We start from the raw sequence: 27615 nt of genomic DNA on the forward strand, positions 1-27615 counted from the left end.
CGGATAGAGAATATACAGGTTGAGAATATACAGTATACACCTGTAGATGAAGGTAAAAGGAAGATAAATTCTCTTCAGTTATCCCCTTTATTCCAAAGTAAAATTTGGATGGCCGCAAACAACTATTTACGTAGGTGAAAAACATTTTTTTGGTGGATAACATATTAGTGGCTGAAAAGTTCTTCCGGAAAGGACAAATGTATAACGTTAACACAAGGATATATTCCTAAAACGGCATTGTTTAGGATATAAAATTAATATTCTAATTTTAAATTTAAAATAAAAATACGGAGAATAGAAGCAGATACCTGATATTCATCCATTCGGACAAATAATATAGAAGTGTGATTGGGAAAGGAACTCTGCCTTTGTTGGAATGGCGATTTTTGTCTACTTTTGATGGGAATTCGAATTGAAGCTCAAATGCAGTATGTAGATTTAAGGGAATTTTTCACGAGTAACCTTACGGGAGCCAAGTATTAAAAATATTATGCCAGTACGCTTGGAAATAGACTGACAACATGACTTTGATGCAAATAGCTTGGGTACAAGCATACTTGAGTGTGAGATGGAAGGGTTACTTAGGGAAATAAAATAAGACTTATAGCATAGGTGACATTCCCGAGGAAATATTCAAGAGTTAAATAAACTTGGATAGTAGAGTTTTCATGGACAACGTCTTAGCATTTATAAGAGGAAAATTTGGCCGGAAGATTTACTCAGATCAGTGTTGGTACTCATCTTAGAAGAGGGAAAGGCAGCCATGTGTGAGGGCTACAAGAACAATGAGAAGCTACGTTTTCAGTCTCAAAATATTCATGACCGAGAGATTTTTAATTATCACGTTGGTTAGGTGATTTTTGTGGAAACTATTGCAACATGATGGGTTACGAAAGGTTCAAATCATGAAAAAAAATGAGCGGCTTCCTCAGGGCAAAGCAATTATCACGCTATTGGGTTAGTTGGCCACGATTTTTTTCACCGTGACCTTCACGTGAGCAGAAAAAAATAGAAAATTTTGGAACTTAATATTAGGCAACATTAGCAGATTCAAGTCCTTCAGTTTTCGACTCCATAACATTGTCACAGAAATTTAAGTTTTGTGTATAGAACCGTCTTTTTATTGTGCTGAGATTGAACGAAAATTTCATTTCAATATTACTGTTGTTTGCCATTAATTAATGCAGAGAGTCGAATTTGGAAGTCTAATGTAGATTGATATATTTGTAGATTTAACGAGACATATTTTGCGACAGAATAGGAGCAACGTATACAGTCATATAGTAAACATTTTCAGGTAAATCAGATGATTTAGTCTCAGAGGGAGGAGTTTTATATGGAAGAGAATGCTGAGGGGGAAGTAGAGGGAGAAAAATAGTAGGCACATTTTTTTAAGTCCTAACATTGCCGGTAAAATAATACAATAACCAATATTTTCATCTTATTTTATTGCCTCATTTTCTTTAATTGCTTTATTTTTTATTTCCTCTGTGGTGAATTGCATCTGATCATAATATAGCCGTAGAAAATCCAACGATAAAAAAATAAGGAAAGAATGATAAGGCAGAATTTTAACTGAATAAATTATCCTCGGCTATCACCGAAAAACCGGGAATATTTTGCAGGGAAGTGAGTGGGGCAACGACGGAACTCATTGGGCCCGACTCTATGCAAAGCTCGACGAATAGGAAGAGGAAGACTGAAATAATTATTCCTGAGGGAGCATGACTATATTACTTTGAAAATTGTACGAAAACGGAAAGCAACTCACGAACCCCAGCATTTTCGAAGGATAAACAATATTAATGTGAACAAACGCATGTGTGTCGTTCGATGGTTTAGGGAGACAAATTTAACTTTAGTTCTTCTCAATTAAATTATCTGAATGCAGATATGACTTGTAGGGACCTGACGATGAGATGGGGAAATATTGTCGGACAGAGTTTAAAATATTTGTCGATTTTCTGAAGAGTATGCAGATTTTCCGAGACAAATAAAAAGCTAAGGATTTATTCATAACTTCCACATGTCATATTACCATTCAAAATTTTTTTTGCATGATAGATGTATTGAATCTCATCATAGAAGTTTTTTCAACAAATTTGAACGTACTTATTCATTAGATTGGGGACCCCTTCTCCCTTCCAAACCAACCTTCAATTGGAAAAACAATAATGCATCTGGAATAACGAACCAAGTAGCCTTAATTCCTAAGAAGTCTAGACCATTTTTCCTTTGTTAAAGTCTCCAATATATAATATATTTTTGTGCATTTGAATTCAGAGAATGCTCCTTATGTATTTTTCCCCTAAAATACATTAATTTAGCCAAGTAAATATTTGAATTAACTTGAAATATATTTTCTAGATGGTTTACTTCTCTCGAATCGTACTTTAATTGCTTGATTCACGATTTTGAGTTAATACTGGTACTTTACCTGTTACTTATTAAATTTATTGAAAATTTAAAGTAAAGTACTTTAGAAAATGAAGCAATTATACGTTTTTCATATTATCGCTCTGTAAGTCATGGATGAATAACTTACTGAGCATTTAATAATTTGAAATTGAACTTAGTTTAACTCCACATCATGTGTCCATTTACACGCATGAAGTAAGATTGACGATGTGGTTTTGTGTGATATATGTATCTGTGAAAAGAAGGAGGTCTCCTGGAGGATGCCTTACATACCTTTAAATATGAAATTCATTTAATGTTACTCGATATATTTAAAAATTAAGTGAAATTAATTTATTTGCATTTCATTTCTTAACCGTTTTTCATTCTTCGTTACCAAATAGAATGGTGAGATTGAGTTCCATAACTTTTCAGCAATTTGTTACAAATTAACGTGATATTCAGCATACTTTTTGCAAAGGTGTTCACAAAATAATATTTTTTCAAGCACCATAGAGCCCGTTTTTTCTCAAAAATAGGATTTTTAGAGCAGCTACCCCACGCGCGGCACCGTGATATTCGCCGGGTGGCTCGCGGTGAAGGGTGATCCACAAAACGGGTAACCTATTCCAACTACGGGATTACCAGTACCCTAATCCGATGGATGAACCCATTTCTCTTTACGGCAAGTGTTTCGGAAGGAGGCCGCGAAAAACTCAGATGAAAAACACGCCTGTTAGACCCGTGTATGGATTCATCCAGTAAGGAGGTATACTCTACTCTGCCATCCCCTAATAAATAATCCATTCCATCACCAAGTTCTCCTGATGTTGGCAATCGTGTGGGTATTAGCATTAGTTATTTTACTTCGCATTTGATTTTTACCCCGTCTCTAACCACCGCCCACCAAAGTCTTCGCTTCTTCATCAGTTGTCTCGGAAACGATGAAGGGTATATTAAGAAATATACAAAGAGAAGTTTGGATATGTTTTTGGATAGTGCACCCTACATTACATTCAGAGTATGTGCCCCACACTAATTGGGTAGGTTAGACCGCAAAGATAAGATAGGTAAAATAGACTTTAATTGAGATGGATATAAATCCTCTGACAATCAGGAATTACAGTAATAAGTAATCAAAGCCATACTATTAATGATAAAGACAGTCGAATCACAGACGAGGACAATATTAAACGATGCGCAGGCATCTGGTACCTTCTTAGGCGCATGTGCTTGTGTATGCTATTTGCTATTATATACTCGTACTATGAATTGGAATTAGTAAATATATGTATTTGCTTGCGTGTAAATTTAAATGTGTTTTGCATGAATATATTCGTCTCTGTGGGTGTGCACTGACATGTTTTGGTTGTTTCGCGTTTTGTGGTGTTCTATTTCGCGAGTGGTGCCCTATAATCCCTCACTGGGATTGTGTAGATGTACGGGGTATTGTGCAGTATAGAGTCACTTGATTCGTTACTGCCCCGGTCCCCTTCTCCTTCCCCCTCGCCTCTTCGAAAGGGAGACTGAAGATGAGGGCTCGAAGGGGAGTGGGTGGAGGAGGTAAGTGGGTGGGGCGTGGGGAACTGCCCCCCACCCTCTCCTTCCCCCGTCCCCCTTTAGGACCCCGACCTGCTCCCTCCACCCCTCTCTCTCTCTCTCACTCACTGCGTCCCTACTAAGGAGGGAGAATTGAGTGAAAGTTTATAAATGCACCGCGGCCGGAAAGCTCCTCTCGACAGAACTCGAGACGAAACCATCGGCTCAAAGCCACCCGAGGCTCTTCACTCGTCCGATTGCTGACTAGAAGGGAAGCAGGAGAGGCAGGCAGAAGGTTAGAGGGAAAGATTCACTAGCTTTTGGGGAAAAATAGACATTTTTGTGGTGTCTTGTCTCTTAATCTAGACTATTTCCTATCGGCAGTAAAATCATTCTCGAACCCATACCAAAAGGCAAATTTCAATTTTCTATCGATTCAGAAAGTATTTATAAGGTGTAAAAGACGCGTCTATTGAGTTTCGCGAATTGGCACAGCTCGCGAAAAAGTATAACGCGCGCACGTGGTCGTATTTAAAGACGCCCGCTCGCCAGAATTTCGACAGTCACCCATTCGTCAAGGTATCCCGACCTTAAGTCCGTTCGGCTCTGCACGACGCCCCTTAGTGGAGAGGAGGAACACCGCAGGGAAGGCTGACCTAACATACGAATCCGAAGAGACGATCGCCATGGAGTCGGGGACATCGAGGAAGAAGCTGGCGACTTTGCTCCTGGTTTTCGTGCTGCAGAATGTATGCGCCGTTGGAGACGAAATCCGTGAGTTTTGCCCTGCATATATCCAATCTCTTTTCTATCTATCAATCTAGCCTAGTTCTAGTAATGTAGCGAAACTCTCCAGCACGTCTGGGATTAATTTAAGAGTGATATTTTGGTTTACTATTCAAGCTCTTGCAATAAGAAGACTATTTCCTGAATTGTGTGTCACCACCGATGCTTGTTTCTTTTTTAATATATTTGCATATGTGAGTAAGTTTGATGGGAGAAAATGACAATTTTAAGCAACATCTTGGTATTGGTAACTAGAAATACGTCAGTAGGGTACTTTATGACACTGATAGTCACAGGTAAATTTTCCGAGTAATCTTTTTAAATTAAAATATTCCATATTTTCGTTTGATTTGTTGGAATTCTTCAGTTCAAATAGAACCTCACGTAACAGTGATTTTATGCCTCTTCGTAATTATAACTGTAACCATCATCATTAATTACAAAAATAATGAATTTGATTTGTCCTTATTCAAATATCCTTGATATTAAAAAAATATAGATGATTAAAATAGAAATATTTTTCCCTTTGCCATGTGAAAGGGTTATTTAGTACAGCAAATTCCAAATGAACCATGTAGTAAAAATTATTTTTTGTTTTCTTATGTTAACCCTTTCGCCTTTCCTTTGTCTTCCGTTCATTGATTGTCTTTCTATTTCATGCATTCTGCCTTGGAGCAATTACTCATTTGTGCTTTTCAATTATTATCCGTTTGGTTAATGCGGCCAATTTTTTCATTTTTCATTTAAAACTCACTTTAAGATTGATTAGATTTTACATTAAAATGTCTCAGATCCTAAATCTTTTATGTTATGTTTAATTTTTGTTGCTAAGAAAAGTTTTATCCTTATTAGGATGATATCCGAGTGTGCTGTGCTAGTATAAGCAATAGATTTTCCCCATACACAGATTTAACCTTGAAAGCTTCAAGTGCGTCCTTTGGAGTCAAGAGGAGGCTGGCATAGAGCTTATGGCTTTACCCTTGATCCTAAAACATACATAAACTAGAAAACTACCACACACATAAACTATCCATTTACAATATCGTCACAAGGACCTAATTACTCTTTTAATATTTGACGCTTTGAACCATGACCTAAAATAACCTCCTTAATATTTACATCCTTTTAGTCCAAAGAAAAAACAAAATATGCAACTTTTCCGGTCACACTTGCCAAATTCAAACTTTTTGAATCTTATAGTCCTACTCAAGGCATGTATGCGGGCTTATTAAGGGTAGCATTACAACTGACACTTATACGTAGGATGGGAAAACGATAGGTATCGACAGGAAGAAGAGAAATCGGTTTCCACAAATGATGACCGGTTATCACGGTAAAAATGGACGGTGTACTAAGAGAAAATTTCAAAGAGAGATTCTTTGGGCGATTTTTGCTAAAGGGAAAGAAAAATAATGAAATTACCAAGGGCACCTCCCAAGGAGTTTCTTTTGTTACTTGAATGACTTGGAATATCTCGGGAAACATTTGGGAAACATTCTATGGGAAGCAAAATTAATGTTCAAACTGTTGCGTAAAATTAATAAAATAAGACTTAATTGAGGACAAAATGAAGTTAGATCGATTCAAAAATGCTCATTCAATCATTTTTTGAATCACATATAAACTAATAATTTGGATTTTTTTCACGGAAATACAGAATTATTTTTAGTTGCCTTTCTTAATTAACACCGGATAAGTATATACTTTCTTATTGACCCTGAAATTAACACGTTATTCATTAAGACGGATTTGCTATATTAAAAACGTGATTAAACGCATCCGCACCCGCGATATCCCCAAAGCAGCGGGATTTATTTCATGGTGTGTCTATGTTCTTCGGCTACCGTTGTTCCTGATCACTCAGACAGCGCAACGCGACACAACATGGTTGTCCCGTCTATGGGATGAAGGAGCCTGGCACCAGCCACGTGAGTTTGTGAATTATAAGTATATTATGGACGTGTACAGTGACGCTACGCCATGGCAGGTGGCATGGACAATACCTATGCTGAATACAACAGAAGTATGGGCACTGGAGGAAGAAGCACCAATTGTAATAGCTGAAGCCCTGGCAGCCATAATGGCGGCACACCACGCGGTCAGTGTGGCAGAGCCTGACACCGCCATTAATATCTTTGTAGACAACACGGCAGTGTTGCATAGCTTTTCAAGGGGAAGAGGTGTGATATTTAATAATACTAATGTAATGTCTTTATATATGTCGTTAATAAAGGAATTGTCACGCAATGTGACCTGGAGGTATGTCCCTTCCGAATTGAATCCGGCCGACCGTCCTTCTCGGACCGTCCTACCTCCCTATGCCCGCTCGGCCTCGGATTCGGGGTCCGGGTGGGTATATAGGTGGGACGACGCCTGAATTGGATCAGTCGATCGAGATTCACACAACGGAAGGGAGGTGCCTCCAGATCTCCATGGTTCTTTCAGTAACAATATCATTCCTTGCTGATTTGCCTTTGAGCATGCCATTATCTCAATTGAAACGTATCTGCGAGAAGTATTCTACTTCTATTTAAATTAGGGATAAGTAGAAATTTATCCTATTACTGATTTCTCGAAATGCATTTCAGAAGTTTCTCCTAAAATCATGTGCATCTTAATACGAGCTACTTTTAATTTCACACATAAATACGCCATGGCTAACCAGTGACTATTTCACCTCTTTATATAGTCAGACGGATTTAAGATGGCTGTGGAAATATCTTAATAAAGTTCAGTAAATTATATTCTATTGTTTCAGGCTTCACTTCGTGGAAGTAATTGATATCCATTATTGAAATAGAAAGAAAGACTCGTACTTTTCCACAGATTTTATTAAACGGCACCAGTTTAATTTAATAACGGCACTAGTGCCGTTTAATAAAATCTGTGGAAAAGTACGAGTCTTTCTTTCTATTTCAATAATGGATTTCAGTAAATTAGTTTTATTTATATTAAAAATTCTTTCTAGTAAATATGCTTGATTTTTCATACTAAGTGCATTAAAATGTGTTCCATTTAGGTTAATTTATGTAAATACATGTTTGATAATCCTGCAGCGGCACGAATTTGACCTCTGGAGACGCACATGGCAAGACACAACCTCTAAACATCATCTTGGAGATGATATACTCATCTCGGTAACTAATTATGCTCTTAGTATTGTAATTATTCTGCTAACATTTGTTAGCGGAGGAAAAGTACCATCTGAACGGACTGAAAAAGCCAAGGTATGAATGACTATAAGAAAAGAAGCAACACTGATGGATCTCTCTCATGATACCCACGGGGACATTCCAAGTTATCTGCCTCATGCCCTGCGAGTCGCTGGAGACCCGTGTGGCAACTGGGATACTAACAAGCCACATTTGGCGAGCCGTCAAGGTCCCGAACTTGCGAAAGTGATCGAATGCAGTTGCGCCATAATTCAGACGAGTGCAGCCGAAAAATCTCAATAGTACACGTGTGAACAAGCCAGCCTTGTGAAGAATTTTGCGTAATGTATACTAATTTAATTTTGAGCAGAATTTCCAACGCTTAAACTAGAGTGAAATAAAACCTTTGCGAATATTTTGTAAGAACTTTACTATTTGATTGTTACAAAATGTATTGGTTTCTCAAAATCTTATTGCCATGAAAGTTTATCTGTTCCTTTGAGCAATAATAACAATAGCTACAAAAATAATATAAGAATAACAACATTAATAATAATAATAATAACAGTAAAAACAAAAAAAAATTAAAAAAACCAACATTAATAATAATGAGAATAACAATAAAACATCTTCATTGGAGCGAAATTGAGACTAGGTAGTTTCTTCTTCCACCGACTCCACCTTAAGCAATGGCCAAAGAATAGGAAACTATTCTCACATAGAAATATTTTCTAAGTTAAAAAAAAAATTGCCTTCAAAATGAATATGATACAACATTATAGTACTGGTATAATAGTAGTATTAGTAGTGTCATACTAATGACTATTACTAGTATATTACTAACTAAACTACTAATGACTATGAATGACTATTAGTAGTGTCTTATATGTTATTCATTTCCTCTCCATCACACGCCTTTGTTTGAAGAGCTCCGTCAGCCCAATCTATTCTTAAATCAGAAAAAAAATATGTGCTTCGGTGTTTTATTACCATGGTCAAGCCATTAACCGTCAATGGCCTTAAGAAAAAAACCACAAAAAGATTTCTTACAACTCAAACTCCCGCCTCCCATTCAATCCACAACATTGTTACTGAGGATATCGGAGGCATTAACCCCAGGCATATCTTTTTAAAAAAATAATTACACTTTCACTCATCTCTGCAATCTGCGCGAATATCAAAACCAGCTTTCCCGCTAGGTAGAAAATCAGCTGGCACATTTGTGTGATTTTTTTTTCTTTAGCGTCTACCATTCCTCGAGTGCAGCGCACAAGGAAGCTATTACGGTCGTAAGAAGAGAAACCTAGCGATTTGCGCAGGCACTCTTAGAGTCCCTGCCGTAGGAAAGTGAAAGAAGTGGTGAAATGAAGCAATGAGCATGGAAGTCACTCGGCTTCGATCTATTCGTCGAGAATTGCACCACAATTTACCGTCGGCACCGTTAGGTACCATAGCTGGAGAGACACGTCGAGATTTAAGAGTTGACCGCCGCGAAAAAAGGTTTCGCATGCTTTCTTAACTTCTAATGTTTCAACTTGATCGTATATCCTCACTTAGAAATATCATCGCTCCGACATCTCTTTACATTTACATAGACTGGAAACGGATAATTATGGGATTTTTCAAAGATCAACCAGACTTCAGAATCAGGAAACGGTTTTTAACACTAGAATCGAGCGACCAATGCATAACCGCAAACACGACCGCAACATATGATATCGAAAAAAAAATAATCGAGAGTGTTGTCGTTTTTATATGGCATTGGTGGTATAATTTTGTTATTAATAATCATACTAGACATTAAACTCACATTTCAAGAAATTTCAATCGGGTGCACTACAACTGCCAGCCGGCACTTGATAACTTTGCATGTTACAGCAAACCATCTTCAACTCACTTTTCACGTGACTGTAGTCGATGACAGAAAAATAAGAAATCAATCATTACTTAAATGAATCCTAAATTACATATTTTTTACAGTAACTGTCAACCGCGCTTACCATTTTCCAGTGAAAAATTCTTGCAGTAAAATGGTTTCACTAAATTTAAATACAAATAGGTGGATGTCTGTCGAAATACTAAGCATTATTTGTAGTGATATGCTCATGTACAGCGTAATATATATAAGGCTCAGTTCATATTCTTAAAGTTTTCCTTCAATGCACTTCAATTTTAATTTTTCATTCATTCAGAATACTTGAATAAGGGAATTGCATGGTGGTGGGAAAGAATTATGAAGCTTGCAGTATTTGATAAATTACCCCTACTAGCCTGATGGAAATTAGAAAAGAGTTAAAAATTATGTTACTGCCCCAAAGTTTGACTCGAAAACTATGAAACTGTTCTTTAATATTGATTTGTTTATTGAATAAAAAGATATTTCCCAGCCTATCCAACGTCTTCTCTTGGCTATGACTTCTGTTCAATATGTCATACGTGACTCTACCCATGGCAGACTAAGCGACGGCTGAGGTTGACCAATTTCATCTCACCGCTGACCAGTATCTTTCTCATTTGATCATATTTCGCCTGAATTCTCAAACCAAGGAAATATGCTATATATTATAAAATTATTATGCCTGTTCTACTGGTACCATATCCTGTGGGTATTTATCAAAAAGTCGTGATAGTGTAAAATAGTCCATTAAAAGATAATCAGACTGGTTAGTTCAGTTATATGATCTAAACTGTAATAAAATAACGTAGTAATTCAATTGTAATAACGAGGGATGTTAAAATAGAATATGTTTTTAGTATTATAAAGTTAAAGACATCTCAATGAAATATTTCTCGCCACTGCCTAAATACAAAATATGTACTTCTGAGTAAATGACTTAACATCCGGAGTCAATCTTTGCTGGAGATTCTAGAATTATGGATGACCGGCGATTGAATTTAGAATTATGAATGAATCAAAAACAGATTTAAATGTAATCATAACTCTTCCTTTAACAGACTGACTAATAAATGTTTAAAACACTCGAACACTACGAATTAAAAAATTCATTTAAGCACATCATGGTACGAAGTACTATTTAGTTAGTTCCAAATAAATGCGTGAGATGCCGCAACAGGAACTTTTAACGGAGTCATCCGCTAATAGGCATTGCAATGCAAAAATTTCATAGTGTAAAACTTTCACACTCTGCAATTGTTGCATTACTATATAGTAGTTTTGGTAGCAGTTCTAAGAAATTAATTCTTTTTTGGCTCCTCTTAATGAAGATATCGAAAAATTTGGGTAATGCTAAGGACTTTATAAACGTGAGGCAGGCGAGGGTACGGGGCAGTAACATACCTCTCTTAAAAATACGTACACAGTCTGACATCCGACTCTACAATAAGTCGCTCTTCAATTCCTAGTTTGTTTTCCCTTTTGTCTACTCCCCCTTTTCCATTCTTCTTCATTGCCATATTTCGAAAGCACCCAATTTGCACCCATCGTCTTCGTTCAAATACCATTTTTTCGCGCCATGCAAAACCATACTCCATATTTAACCTTTAATGAGTCATATATTTACAACCATTACTCAAAGTCTCTGTCATTAATCCAATCCGTTTCGTGTAAACGTCTTTGCCTGACACAATTTTGCTTATGATATTTCCATTAATTTGTTCATTTTGGCCAAAATAATTCCAAGGCAGCTTTACTTGCTCTAGTTTATGGGGTCCTATTTTAACGCTTAAATTAGCTAACGGAAACTGCATAAACTTCGTTTTCATTACATTAATTCCCACCCCATATATATCACCTTATTTTGCTCATGAGCTCAGCAATGATTGCAAGTCCATGGGTGACTGGCAAAATAAAGACTGATTGTTAGCAAACCTGATTTCACGGATTCCCCATCGACTTTTATTCCTATGCCCAGTGTTTCCCATGCCTATTTTACCATTTCCTCCATATATATATTGAAAAGCACAGTTGATAATGGACAACCCTTGGCCAACCCTCTTCCTATCACCCACCATCGTGACTCTCCATCCGCCACTCTCACCGAAGCATTCTGAGATATGTACAAATTACGGATAAGGAGTCTTCTATTCCTTGAATACACTCTTATCTTCGGTAATACAATATAATTGATTCTACCTCTCTCATACACCTCTCCAAAATCTTCGAAACAAACAAATTTATATATTCTGATTGTATCCTATATTACTCTCTATTAAAAGTCTAATAATTGACATGAAAACACGAGTTTCCACAACCCAAATCAATCATCCCAAAATAACCATTTCCCTTATGTTTTTCCCCTTACTGATGATTGTAAGCATCCTTTTAGCTTGAAGTCCCTACATATGTTGCAAAGTCCTAACATACGAACTGAAGCTGAGCTGATGAAATCTTCCGGTTAAATGGCTCCTACATGAAGGTTAAGAATTAGGCCATTAAAAATCTTCCTTGTATAGTACATTTTTCTAAACCCTTAAATAGTTTTCCGGTGATGGTATCCACCCCAATTTGATTTTGAACACTTAATACCCTTTCTTTCTCGCATTCAAGTATTACTGTGTCCATATTAAATGAGTTTGTAATTTTCCACATATTTTTTTAAGGTTTTAAACTTTAATTTTTACGATCTCCGTGGAGACCATTTAATTCTTGAAAATATTTTCATTTCGAGCAGGATTTACAAGGTCATTATATTTATAATCCCGATCCAAATTTCCAGTTATTTACAGGGTTAATGGTCGTTAGTTGTTTTTAAGTAATGTTCATGAAGTATCCATGAATTAGCGTTGAACCGAATTGGTTTTGATCGAAACTCTTTTTGTTGTGAGCAAAATTTAAGTTCCATTAAAATTGCTATGAGACAAAGCCAACTGTCATTAATACCCATAACGATTTACTCAATAGCAATGGTTTAGGCGTAAAATGTCATCGTCAGACCCATGTGTGAACATTTAGCGTCATCATCTTTAAAACGACCGTCCTTGAAATGGCCCCTCCCGATTCATTCCAGTCTAGACTTCACCTTTACGGCGAACAAGTCGATCAAACCTCTGATGAAGTGGAGTCTTATTTAAGTGTCACAACCTTTTAGAAAAAACCTGTTCCATAAATCGCAGGAATTGCATTCAGAGGTTTTCATCATCCCTGCATACTTGCATTAATGCTTCATCCAGTCCATTTCTCTGAAACAGTATATAATGATTTAATTTTTGTATATCGGTTACCGATAAAACGTATTTCAAATTATACTCCATGATACGCATTGGATCAATGTTGCTTATTAGACGAGTATTATTATTTTTAACCCTCGTCTCTAATTTAATTGTTTACACGAATTATGAATTATTAAGCATGCTCTACGCGCCTATCTTTTATATTCATCGATAGAATAAACAACTTTTTAGAAAGATATTTTTCACATTTAGTATAGATTGCATGTCAGACACACCCAGAATCTGCAAAGGGGAAAGGAGGTTCCTTGATACTCCTGACTTTAAACCGTAAACTGCCGAGTTAATTATGATGCAAGCTAATACCCTTAATTTTATTCTAACCTGAGCGATAACCTAGCAAACTCACTGGCTCATTATTAACAGATATGACCATTTGCGAAATATGATGCTACCTGCGAGAAGCAGTATCCCTCCTTTAAACGAGAAAGAGAATGTCAAAGAAAACTAATATTGAATATACAATACACATGACATCCTGATTTGGGAGAAGAATACCTACCACTTCTGACACACTGCCACAAGTTTCTTGAAATATATGATATTTCTAAGTTATTTCATTTGTACCATTTGGGATACTCACTAGATTTAAGTTAGAGTCGGATTGCGTTCTGCAATTCAACTGTTTTACACGCACAAATAGTGACCACAATGTAGCTAATTACGCAACTGTACTTTAAATCCGAAAGCAAACTTTAATTACCAGCTTCCAGCCAGTTTTCAACCTAATTTGAAAACACTTAAGAGTAAATTTGAACAATTCAATCAAAATTATTTAATTATGATTAACTTTAATTATTATTTCAATTTCAAAATTAATCATATATTTTAGCTCAACGCACTGATTGCTCACGCCAATTCATGAGAATTCAATGCCACATTTAATCATTTTTACCCTATTGGATTAATTAAGATCCTACCAATGCTCATGAAATTGCATCATTACATGCCATCAGTAGTGGATTATTGTACTTTGCACTTAATATCCAGAGTGTTGAGTTGGGCAAGAAGTTAGTCGTATGCGTCTGTATCATCTTAGAAATTTATTTAATACATTAACACCTGCTAATGGACGTATATAATATTGAAGAAAAAGAGCTAACTACAAATTTGGTCTTAAATGAGAGTAGCCATTAATATGAAAGCAAATGTTTAAGTTTTAAATTTCAATCATTCAAGTTTATGAAATCATAAGTTTAAAGTAATTTTAATTAAAACGAACGACTGCGAATGCCGGTGACATTATATGCACGGTATTTCGTCACAACATCATGTTCCTTTAGAAGCCCCAAAATGTCGTAGAATAAGAGGACGCCTATAAAGCTTAATTGGATGAAGCACTCGACTTAAAATTGAGGGATTCGGGTTTTAATCCCGGTCGTGGTGAGTGATTTTTACACTCCGAAATTACTGCATTATAATGCGCATTAGAGGATGACTCCGTTAAAAGTTACTGTTGCGGCATCTCCTGCAATTCCTTGGGAATAAAACAATAAACAGCATTTCAAATTTTAATTTTAATTTTTTGTTAAACTTTTTTTATAAATTACCTGCACCTTAAACATGAAATTGCATGACTACAATAATACTTACATTATTGGATTGTAGTTCATCCTTTGAAATATGGTGACTACTTGAAAACATTCACAACAGTGATAGAATATTGTAAAATTGACATTACTTTCCAGGTTTCCAGTAGTTCTCCATCTCGCGTAGCGCGTGTGAGAGGTTCAATTCGTTTCGTGTGCATAAAATATTCTTTTCTCTTCTATTATTTAAATCATAGTATGGAACATATCGAAACCCATTTCGAAAGATTATCCAGATAGGCAGATTACAATTGTCCTACATACAATCATTTCAGCGTTGTCGCCAAAAAGGCCATTTCTTTTAAAATGCCATAATAGGCATGAACGGGGTTAAATGAGAAGTGGACTTACCGTTCACCTCTCCTAAATGACTAGGAGGTTTTCGAGTTATCCACTTGAGTAATGAAACCACTGAAAAATAAACCTTAATTGAATTGTAGCCCAAGTGACGCAACGCTGAACTTAGAAAGCACGCAGTGAGACTGGAATATAAGGGGATCGGTTAGGCGGCGAAAGGGGGGAGGGGGCAGTGAATACAAAATGCCTTCTCCTATCCTCGAAGCATGTGAAACGCACGGCCGGGAGCAAGCGGCGTGCCTCGGCGCATTCGCATTCGTAAACATTCATAGCCCGGTTTAGTTCGCGCGTGGGGTAAGTGAACCTCGCTTTCAAACCCGCTGCCTAGAAAACGAAATCCTTCCGCCCCCATCTCCAGCCGCAGCGAGAACTGCCTACCCGGGAGAAAACTAAACTCGCTCCAACCGTGGCGTGGCCTGATAATCCCCCTTTCCAACCTACCCTCGAGGCCCCCCACCCCCTGCCTCGCCTCTCTCCGAATGCACCCCGTGAAAAGGCCGGAGCGAATGATATTCGATGCGCGTCTGCCGGGCTTAGGGTAGGTAAGTGCAACTCTCAAAGTGGGACTCTCTTGAAAACGTCGAGTCACCCACCGTTCACGAGTGAGCGTCGCGAGGGATTGAAATCCCCTCACTGCCTCTCACTGTGGCCTCGGGGATCACGGAGGATGAACAATTACTTGAATCAATAAGGCCTAGAAAACAAACGTTTCTCTTAATGGATAAGGTTTCATTGTTTATCCGTAGGTGCAATGGTATAATACTCTTCTCAGCGATGGATTATGTCCTTACGGCAGCGTTGAAATTTCGCAACTGCCTGACTAAGTGGTGAAATAGAAACACTGAATTTAATAAAACACCTTAGTTGATATTTCAGATATGCAAAAATATTAATGATCCAAGAAACATCACAAAGAAAGAGCGGTTTTCGCCACTGCGATATGAATATCGACTATATTATTTATGTCGTACAGGTCACAATGATTTACCACCAGGAGTAAAAAAATGAATCCATGTCGCAGTACTTTCCCACGTATTGTCAAAAATCATAAGTCAAGTTGATATTAAAAGTTGACCTGAAATTCTCCTTGCACACTCAAATTCAAACTTCGTAGCCAAATTTTTGCCCTTCGGTTACATTTCGCCTGGAAAGAATGACAATCCATAATAACAAAATCCAATATTGAGAAATATTTTTGATAAGCAGGAAAATTCTATATCTAAGACTATATCCTTCCTTTCGACTATTTAATTCAATGGGCTGGAACGCAAACGATTCGAGTTGCTTTGCTGTGTGATTACAGAATATACTGAAAAAAGGACGAACATGCGTAACTCATCTTTCAGAATCTCCATAAGCTTGAAGGCTTTTCATCCCTGCCATAAAATGTCGCGCGAGTACTGAATACTTCTCAAATTAGTTGAAAAAAAAACATTTTTCGTGCAACATTTCATTTAGTACTTAATTAAGTTTTAACTCACAACAAACAGTCACTAAATATTTTTTAAATGAATTATTATGTTATTTATAAATCTTTTCTCAATAAATTATAACATTAAATTATAACTCTTGAAGTTTGCAAACTTGACTAAGTTTATGCATTTCATGGGGAAGAGAGATCTTGCTAATAATTATGAGTTTATGTTAATATTAATTATGCAACATTATCTCATAGTGAATATAAAATGAAATAGGTAAATCATACTTGGATGGTGGCTTTTTACATTATTTGCAGGTCTTTTAAATTTTTAGTTTTCCCTGGAATAATTTGATAATTTTTTTATTTGCGAATCAATGTTATTAACTTCTTGCGGCTTTGGTGTAATTGAAGGTTAAATGACATAGGATTTTGAAATTTAATAGTTTTTTTCTAATTGAAAGTACCTTAATTATATTGCCTAAGTTGACATACGTTGCTAATGTACAAGACACTAATTGATCTCTTGCCCAATTTTTAACTTTGTAACTTGAGTGATTACCTCATTGTAGGCGCATTAATATCCTTTCAATAACATTAGTAAAACATTTGCATTGAAAAATAATCTCTTTTTATCAATGAAGACGTCAAATATAAAGAAAAAGTACTAATGGTTTCTAATTACTGTTAACAGTTCCACTTTCCGTGAATTTTGTGAGGTTTGAAAGCTAAGGAGTTTTAAGTATTCTTCACCGCTCGGGGGAAAACTAAAGATTAGAATATTTATGGCTATAAATCAAATAATGGTTTATATCGAACCAATTACGAATTTTTAAACAATTGTGATTACAGCTACCATTCTGCTCAAACAATCATAAAAAAAAGAGTGTTGATTAATATATTAGCTCATAAAATGTGGGTGCCTACCTATGGTTAGAATATATGAATGGCACATTATTACCAATCTGTATGGATAAGAGCCGCAAATGGTTCCAGTGAAAAAATCACCCGTGCTTCGATCTAACGAGAATTAATTATGTTTCTAGAAAAAAATACCTTGCCTATGAAATATTAGCTCTAATCTAAAAGTTGTTTTGCGTAAAAAATATTCCTTCAGTCATTAAAAGTTACAAAATAATGTGGTGGAGGAAACTCGGGAAGAAACACGACAGGTAGTTAAATAATGAACTGAAAAATATGCCACTTTCTCTAATGAGTCCCAGCAGAGCCAATTTTCTAGAGCATTGGCTCATTTGAGAGGTAGTCGGTTATGGGGAAAAGATGGTTTTTCCCACTTTCAAACATTACGCACATAAAAATATTCCAATATTACATATCCCACCCGGCATGCCATGCAGTAGTTGCCGGGAGTGGTGTATGTGTGAGCGTTCCGACCCCACGCAATCCCCCCCCTCTCGCCCCTGCCGTCCACTTGACGGGGAGCGGTGGGCAGCCAGCGGGCGACCCCTCACCCGACCAATAAGGCGTCTCTTCCGCGTGTCCCCCCTCCGCCCCCATCGGCGCCGCAAGTTACACAACCACCGCCACTCATCGCCAATTAAACCATCGTGCAGGAAAGCCTTCTAAGGGGCACGCACCATCGCCCATCCGGCCGCCGAACTGTTCGCTCACCCTCATCCGTGTGCCCTGCCTCCACTCTCCACTCCACACTCGGGAGGCGACGAAAATCAGTAGTCGTCTCACTACGCCCACTACATTTCTCCCTCCTCGGTCAACTTTTAAAGCTAAGGTATCCCAATCCACCAATAACGGCCAAGATTTATCTGATGTGAATCGCATAAAATAATTGAAAAATTTTGCATTTGACGGCAAGATCCACAGCTAATTTTTGTTTTGGCAAAGTAATTAATAAATAGTGGCGTTTTGTATATGATAAAAATTTCGACACATGAAATATTAACTTCATATTTCTCTAGTATGACGTGATGCCAATTATCTGTCAGCGAAACAAACACAGGTATATTTATGCACATCAACGGTTTAAATTTCATTTATCTAATATCGGATAAAGCTTAAAACGGAAGAGGAAATGGAATTTCCTTAAGATAGGTATACGTCGACCCCATCTCTAAACTGCGGACGTCGGCGGTATAAAATCATTAACCAATGTCTGCTCACTATTCGCTTACTTTAATCACACTTTCTCCATCTCCCTAGGCAACGAAAAATGTGAAGGAAATGAAACCTCCAAGTTATGAAAAAATATTTAAAAAAAGAGACGAAAGTCTTACCTTAAGCGACGTTCAGATAGTTACAGTGTGAATGGACCAAAAAGTTGCTCTTAGCTCTAAAATTCTAGTACATAGGGAGGAGTCAATAAGGTATACGTGGAAAATTCATATTGAATGCATAGAGGAACAGTGCATGCAAATTTTTGATTATCCTTTAGAGCCTACCAAATAAAGAGCTCAGTTCATATCGTACACATAATTATCAGAATATATCCAGGACGCTATTATCAACACTTGTCACCAAGCACAAAAAAAGCATGCAAATAAATTGACCTGTACAAAACGTGATTTTTTATTTTTATACTACTCATTAATCACATCAATTTGAACGCGTTTGAATAACTTCAGTATTTAAATGATATTATTCTGGACCATATGATAACCTTGATTGTATCCAATGTCAAAAATTCTCACAACGCCCTGACTTTGCAGGAATGATAAATGGTTTCTTTTTGATTTGGAAACATTCTAAACTAAATAGCACACCATACCTATGACTAGGTCTATACTATTTTAGCAATCGACTACCCGTGGTTATTGGTCAATTGGTTCCCACCACTTCAGGTTCGAAGAGGGGAGGGGGTGACTAAAAAGAAAAAAACAACGCAGGAACGGCCACGCGCAGGGTGAAGAGAAAGTGGGGCGTGAGTGAGAGTGGGAAGGGTGTGAGGAGACGGGTTGGTGGAGGGCGAGAGGGGGAGGATGGGGAGGGGTGAAGAGGGGGAAGTGGACGAAGAGGCGGAAGGTCGAGCCTTCCATTACCATTTGTTTGCTAGACGGGCTCAACCCGTCGCAAAAATCGTTTCCTCGAATCGCCGCGAAGGGAGATGTTTGGCGAGCGGAATGACGTAACTTCAGTCGACCAAATGCCGAATTTGCATAATAGTATGTGCCAGGACAACGTCTCCATTGTGACACATCCCTGCTTTATCCTAGAATTTTGAGTAGCCCAACTATCATAAACATTTGAGTGCTCAAAAGTCTTCTCCTTTTGCAAAGTGCGCTAAAATATAAAACCTTTTAAACCTACGTTGGAATAACACACAAAATCAGCAGCTTTGGCATGTTTCAATAAATTTACTTGATGCAGGAAGTAAGTAACCTGTAAGTTGGAAAATATCATGCGAGATGACATCTGAAAAAGTGACGGCGGATTTTGTTTAACAACATAGCGTTAAAAATATCATCTGAAAGCGACCTCCAGTATTCTGCATAGGAACTGTTGCAGTTAAAATCAGAAACTTGTGGTCAGTGTTAAGGTTGTGCAATATTTACATGTATTAAACGATAGGAGGGCAATTCTATTTCTAATCCATTTTAAATAAATCTCGTAATTCCCTCTCACACAAATTTCTAATCTCTGCAATAAAGGGGTGGGTTAATCCTATTCTTAACATCATCAACAATTGTGATTTTTTCTTCACAAAATAATTGTGTAAAAGAAGTTAGAAAGTAGCATTAAAAAAGATTATCAGAGAGTTCGTAGAGAATTTTTTGACCTTACGCATTTCCAAGAGCGTAGATTGTGTTTGTGCTCAAACCCTAATAGACTGGTATAATTGCACAGGAAATAATTTGTTTAAAAAGATGCACTGCATATAAAACATGGATAGTTAATTGTGCTCGTATTTAACTGAAAAAAGGAATATTTGAAAACTTATTTTTGTATTTTAGAAATATTTTTTCCCAAATTTTTGCTGTTTGAAAAAAATAGCTAAGAGTTTTTTATTCTGTAACATAAAAATACATTTCGTTTGAGGCATAAATCTGGGTGTGGGTAACTCGAGTGATAGTTCGCATAATTTTAAACTTAATGAAGGACCTATGCCCTTACAAAAATCTAAAATGTAGTTGCATTCATATTTACAAATTATTAACCGCCCAGGTACATCTCTTAGGAAATTTTCTCAAAAAATATTAGCCTTCATTACTTCCTTCATTGGAACACTCTGAACGTAATTACCTGCTGCTTTTGAGCGTTCGACTTCGTTCACTTTCAATTATTGAAATTGATTGAGGGATATAAAACTGCATTGAGAAGCAGCGTAAAATCAATGACCTTTTGGGGTTTGTCCAAAAGGCTGATAAAACTCCTACATGAAAAAATGTTTACCAAAAAATTAAAAACCACAAATACCTTCATAGGAAACTCGAGGTGACCAACTACAATGGCCTATGGTTTTCTTTCGTTTAAGCTGAAATATGTCTGAATAAATCATTTGTAAATTATAAACTATTATACGTAAGGACAACCATGGCCTATAATTGTAATAATCTTCAAGTCAACTTTCTTTAATGGCGAATATTTAAGACTTAACCAAAATAACTTGCCCAGGCACATCATTCTATTTATGACAAATAATGAATTTTATTTATATTGTTTAATTTTGTCAAAAAATACTTTGATTCATCACAGCCGTGGTATTGATTAAAAGGTCAAAGTATGAGTATTCAAATGGAGTACCTATTACAGATACATTATTGTTGCCCCCAAACCGACCGACAAAGAACAAAAACTTAGAATCTTTCGGGAAGGCTACACTTGTCGTTTAAGGCTACATATTTTTGTAGGAAGCCTACATTTATTACTGTTGAAGAGTACAGAGTTGAGCCTAGGTTAGCGCCAAGAAATCATTTAAAAAAAAACTTCAATTCCAAATATCAGAAAGCAGGAGTTGAAATTATTTTATAGAATTGCATCCTCTTCACTGGTTTTATGCCAAATAAATATTGATGTTATTTCACAATCCCGGGACATTCTAACTTTAGCGTCTACACTCTACGTCTACACACAGACTCTAACTTTATATACGCGGTACATAATGTTAATTTTTGACGATGATATATTTTATTAATTACTTGGTTGAGAATTTCTTATAAGCAGCCATATATTGGTTCATTATACAAAATGCTACATTTCTTTATTTTTATTTTTTATCACATGCTACCCTGCAAGCCATCGCTATGGTGTGTGGCAGGGGGTGATTACACACCAGACTACTTTTGACACAAAATACTTCCCCCCCCCTTTCCGCGGTCGTACAACGTTATACTGATCCCTTTTCGTCCGTGGGGTAAATTACATCTTAAATCGATCTGCTCTACACTTAATTTCTCTAAATTTATTGACATGGCCTATCTTTCAGTATTAAGATGGGGGTAGTAATACATTTGCAACATCATTGCTATTCCAATTGCTATTGCATTGTTGCCATTTTAAATATTAATTCACTGAAAAAGTGAAAAAATACATGACTCTCACAGATGTAATCAGTTATGACAAGAAAAGGAGGGGGTTCGTGGTGGAATATAAACTCGTGGACAACACTATTCAAGTCAAGGGCCGTACAGGAATAAACGCGGAAGGGTACTAAACACTCATTCGCCCTGTGGATTTTTATAAATAAATTCATTGCGCTCCGAGCACAACTACAGGATACTTGAACTCTACCTGCTGACTTTCAATCAAGGAGTTGAACGACTCTGTAAGGGAGTATTACTTGCAGGTTACGATAAACTAAGCTGCTTAGAGGGAATTCAATCCCGCGCTATGGACCAAACTAACAGAATCTCGCCAATTTTACCCGATGTGATTTTCGGGGACGTTAAACGTGGCGCCGATGTCCGGCTCGGAGAAAAGTATTCCAACGCAAGAATCACAAACGCGAGGTAATCCACACCGCAGCGCACCGCACCGCAGCACGAAAGTTGTTGACGGATACGCGTATTTCAGGCGCAATACAACCCTCTTCAGCGCACTGAAGAGGCCGATAGCCAAGACAACGGCAAGACAAGTTTGGGGCCACCATCCTAATTTCAGAGTTCAATTCAATAATTCACTTTCAAACGCATCGACCCATCCATAATATCCACTTAAGCCAAAATTTGGTGAAGGAGTCGATATTGGACCCGTAAATGGATATAAAGCAAAAAAGGTAAAGCACTCTCGCCTAATGGGCTTTGTCATCCATGAGGCGGAAAAATATCAAGTATTTATTAATGTTTCCTATTTTTAGAGCATAATATGGAACTCACAACGTCTTTGATTTGGTATCTACCGTGGATCTATAATTGTCGAATGTCCCTCAATCTAACTTTGAGCATTACCCCATAAGCCGTCGTAAGGATATGTGGCAGGGGGTGGCAGGTCACCAGCCATTCTATTTCTACTCCACTTATTCATCATAAGCATGGTGCCACTCAATCGGCCGAAAGGGCGCTTGCAAGGAGGTAGACCGGACACCGTTTATGCAATATCCGTTAAACACGTTATGAGTGTTATACATTCAAGCACTTCACTATTAATACACGTAGAAAAACAAGAAAAATCATTAAAATGGCTGCTAACATGCAATGCAGGCACTAATTATCAGTTAGCATTGTAATCATGAAGGACGGCCCATTCACAAATAAATTATCTCTAAGTATTTAACTAAACGACAATCCGCAACCCGGCACAAGGATGCGTGGTGGCGGTTTTAGGTTGTTCCTACGAGGGTCATCCGGAAAGTAGTACCCGTTCGTGAAATAAAGACACAAAAGTAAATATTAACAAACATAAAAAATTTTATTTGAAAGAGGATACTTTAAACTACTTCTCAACATAATCTCCAAGCAAATTAAGGCATTTGTCATAACGTGTGACAAGTTTCTGTATTCCTGCTGCATAGTCCTTCGCCGCCAGCTCATTGAGATACGCGAGGGACCCATCTTGCACAAATTTTTGCATAATGCAGATGGTGTTTAACAATTTCATGAACAATTGTTCGAGAAACATTGGGAAAATGCTCACAGATGTCATCAATTGTGACGCGCCGATCGTTCCTCACGAATTCGTCAACTGAGCTCACCAGTTGGTCTGTAATGACAGACGGTCTCCCCGAACGCTCATCGTCGTGTGTGTTCCCCCTCCCCATGTTGAAGTTGCGACACCACCGCCGAACAGACGACTCGTCCATTACATTGTCTCCATACACCTCCTTTAATTGGCGATGAATATCACATGGGCGAACGTTTCTTGCATTGAGGAATTTAATCACTGCCCTCACTTCACAACTGGCGGCGTTCTCAATTTTTTTAAACATTGTAAACAATCACAGAAACAACACAGGCAATGCTAGCGTCACGCAACTTGGCTCAGAGAAGGCAGACAAGCCACTGAAGCTATCTGACCTCGTCCAGCGGCTACTCGCGTCGTCAGCACTTCATGCGGCACGAACGGGTACTACTTTCCGGATGACCCTCGTATTTTCACCATCACAATTTCCATTTCCTTCTCAGTGCTTTCCACCTTGAGTTGCTGTCACGAATACAACGTGGGTAAAAAGAATGCTTGAATATATGTGTATATAATATTCGGCAGTCTATCTCCCTTATTTTGAGATAATCTAATGCCCTGCCTTTGTAATTGGGGGACTGAATCATATCTTCCATGTCGGATGGAAAACCATACCTTTGGTAGGAATCTTGCTCTGAGTCTTCGCATATCACAAGGTTCCCATCCCAGATGATGAGGTAAATATATGACGCCTTGTGCTCTTATTTAATTAAAAATAGCAATTTTCCACAAAAATAAAATTTAATGCGACCGGTTTCAATGTTACTACATCATCATCAGGTGATAGTTAAACCTCAGAGTCCAGTATATATATGATTAAAGGCAAGTAAGGGGAGGGTGGAGGAAAAGAGGGGAAGAGGGGGGAAGGTGGAAGGCAGAATGGGTGACTATGTGAGTGGGGTGGGGGGAAGAGGGTTGGGGAAGACAAGGTGCAAAGACCCTAGGAGTCCGGAGAGCGCGTCGTGGCCGAATGGAGGGGGGTGTCTCGTTGAGGGTGTCCCACGGTGCGCCGCAAAGCTCTTCGGGCCGCGGGGGAAGAGGACGGGATCGGGGGTTTTTCCCTATGGTCGTGGTCGATGATGATGTAGTAACATTGAAACCGGTCGCATTAAATTTTATTTTTGTGGAAAATTGCTATTTTTAATTAATCATGATATTCCACCATATCACGCCTGAAACGTCTCTTTTTATGCCTTGTGCTCTTTTGTGCGAACTTCTCACGGATATGGCGGCTCTTCTCAGTGCATTGTTCAATTCTAAAACAATTGTTTTTTGGGGATGGATCCCATAGCCTCACTGCATGCACCACTAAAGAGAAAAAGCACGTCTCTTTCTCTATTTTTTCGGCATTATATTAATATACGAAGTTATAATTATCAATTTCAAATTAAATTCATATTTTTCCCATATACTTTTCATTCCTTAAGTTTTGTTGTTTGGAACGGAGGCATTTTTAGCAATGAATATGCTTAGTTATATCTATAATGGTCGATGTCAATTACCAGTTCAATTTCGTTTGTTCAACAAGTACCTAGGAGAGTGGAGATCTTCTCCCTTGAGCCTACAACTGGATTGGTTAGAAAAGTTGCCAACTTATGATTAAAAATAAGTTTTTATACAGAAGCTATGGGTATATGAGGTTTTTAAAAAAGTACCGGGAACTTCAGGAAATTTTTTCCTGAAGTATGCGTGAAGTGCTGTATTCAGACCGTCGCTTAAGTGATCGCAGATCGTATTGGCATTGATAAAATGACATTGTCCACCATTATCACTGAAAATTGGGCGATGTGAAAGGTCTGCGGTAAACTCGTCTTCCTGAAGATTACAACGGACGACTAAAAGTAGAGTCGAGTGTATGCTTGCGAAGACCTTCTGCAACGGCATCGCCACGATTTCCCAACGGCCTTTCACTTCCAACATAGCACCAGAAGACTATTTCCTATTCCAAAAAGTGAAATCCTCCCTCAAAGGATACCACCCTTGGGACCCTAAGTGCCGTCAAATGCATACCACATGCGTACCAATAAGGACCTTCCGGAATCTGTCTGCCAGGGAGCCTTCAAGTCATGGAAAAGCCGCTGACAAATGCGTCGGCTTTCAAGGTATAAACTCTGTAGAGTTTAGAGATATTGTAGCAATATCTGAAATAAATCTATTTTTCTCGATTCTTTTTATTCAAACCATGTATTTGATCAATGGTAATAAAAAATAAGGTGGGAGAGTCCACTATTTTACCTACGGACCTTAGGTTTCCGTTTTCATTTCCAAGTTGCTCTGCTGGAACCAAAGAACCTGCCAAAACAGCGTGATTTTATGAGTACCAGATTTTTTTTCGGAAAACATAGGTTAAACAGGAAGGAAAGGTGGAAATTAGCTGTTCCACTTCCGATGCAAGGATTCCATACCCCGTAATGAGCTCTATCATCTCTTAAAAAAACAAATTTTATCCTGAGTACTATAATTTGGGTAATAATACGCCACTTGGACATCATGTGAACATGCAAGGTTGAATTACAGGGTCTATTCCTCATGAATATTATAAGACACAACCGCTACCCTACTCCATGGGCCGGATCGTTGAAGACTGCCTACCCTGCGAACAGTTCCGACCCGCAACGTTGTCATAACTCGGGAGAGCCTTGGCGTCGCGTTGTGCAAGCGGGGCAACAGTCGAGGGGAATCGAAAACAAATAACGATTGTCAGATTGAGTGAGAATCTAAGATGCAAACGACCGGAGTATTTTCTTTAGAAAACAGATACATTCATGCAATGTTTAACTATATATTTAGTTAGCCCTTTCATTCGTGGATGGCGTAGGGGGGGTGGGGGAGGGTAGGGAGCGTGGGGAGGGGAGAGGGGTGGCGTGCGTGTCCCTGGCATGATTCCGCGGCATCAACGATCCGGTCGGCTGGATTTCCCCGAAACGGAGTGAGTCTCGGGGGCGTTAAGGGCAAGGACGCCGGGGCGACTGGAAAGTGGTGAGCTTGGCGGGGAGTCGCTGACGAGGGCCGTGAGGGGACGTCAAGGTCGTCGCCCGCCCGGCTCACTCCCGACCAAAGATTAAGATCCCTCTCTCGACTGTAGGGGCAACGAAAGAATTGGGACCAAGGTGGTGTGAGATTTTCTCCCTCTCTCCCATTTCTTTCTCTCTCTCTTTGCGGTTGTTTCAATATCTCTTCGTCCACTTCTACCCCTCTGGACGGGACAAGGCATGTAGTGAGGGGAAGAGTGAGGAACATCTGAGATACCGGTTTCCAAGATGACGTCGGGCGCGCTCTCAAGAGTGGTTGGGGAATTTTTCGGCGTAAGCTCAGTCTCTGGGAGATGCTTACGATGAAGATGGGTCCATTTGTAAAACTAGATAGAAGGCAGCCGTAAACAGAGACTTTTATTAACGTTGACTGTTATACACGACACGGACGAGTGAACTCGCACGTACGAATGAGAGGAAAACTGGAAATCAGATCGTTTGTTCATGAAAGGCTGGATTCCTGCTTGCACGTGGTGTCTGTACATTCATTGATTTAATCGGAAATAAATTACTGTATGACCATTGCCAACAACTTTACAGTTTCTAGAAGTTTAAGCGTCTGAGGGAGAATTGCATCTGGGACGGCTTCCAAAACAAACTCTACCGTTAGCAATAATTGTTCAAATTCTTCTTCAGTAATGGAAAGAATTCTCATCTGGGTACATTGATACGAAGCGTTTCCTTTCTAGGTTTATATTCTCGTACCAATAAAGCAGCATGATTTTTTTGAAAATAGCTGCTGTAATCTCACCAAAGCTTGAGGGTACAACTCATCTCAAATTAAGCCCTACGGTCATTGTGCACAAAAGAATACTTTTTATAAATGAATTACCCGTAATTCAAACATCAGTGACTACCACTCACACATCAGAGTGAGTCATCGGTTACCAGGAGCTGAACCCAGGATCAATGAAGCTGTAATTATTTGTATTTGTTATTTGTGTATATAATATATATTATTGTGGAATATATATTTTGTATTGTATATATGTATACATATAATAATATATATGTTTACGCATACATAGGTACTAAAATTATGAAAATATTAATCAATGTGTTCCCTACCT

General features: G+C 38.1%; 1 protein-coding gene across 1 annotated transcript in view; it reads left to right on the forward strand.

The window, feature by feature from the left end:
• Positions 1-4186: 4186 nt before the first annotated feature.
• The window catches only part of Jhbp1 (Juvenile hormone binding protein 1), a 47844-nt gene continuing 24415 nt past the window's right edge, over positions 4187-27615 (forward strand). The window contains exon 1 of the mRNA XM_071599343.1: positions 4187-4710. Within this exon, the coding sequence (XP_071455444.1) occupies positions 4623-4710 (88 nt within the window). The 5' untranslated portion in view covers positions 4187-4622. The remainder of the gene's footprint in view (positions 4711-27615) is intronic.

The sequence above is a fragment of the Hetaerina americana genome, unplaced genomic scaffold, assembly GCF_022747635.1.
Source record: "Hetaerina americana unplaced genomic scaffold, ioHetAmer1.1.p SCAF_11, whole genome shotgun sequence".
NCBI classification, from domain to species: Eukaryota; Metazoa; Arthropoda; class Insecta; order Odonata; family Calopterygidae; genus Hetaerina; species Hetaerina americana.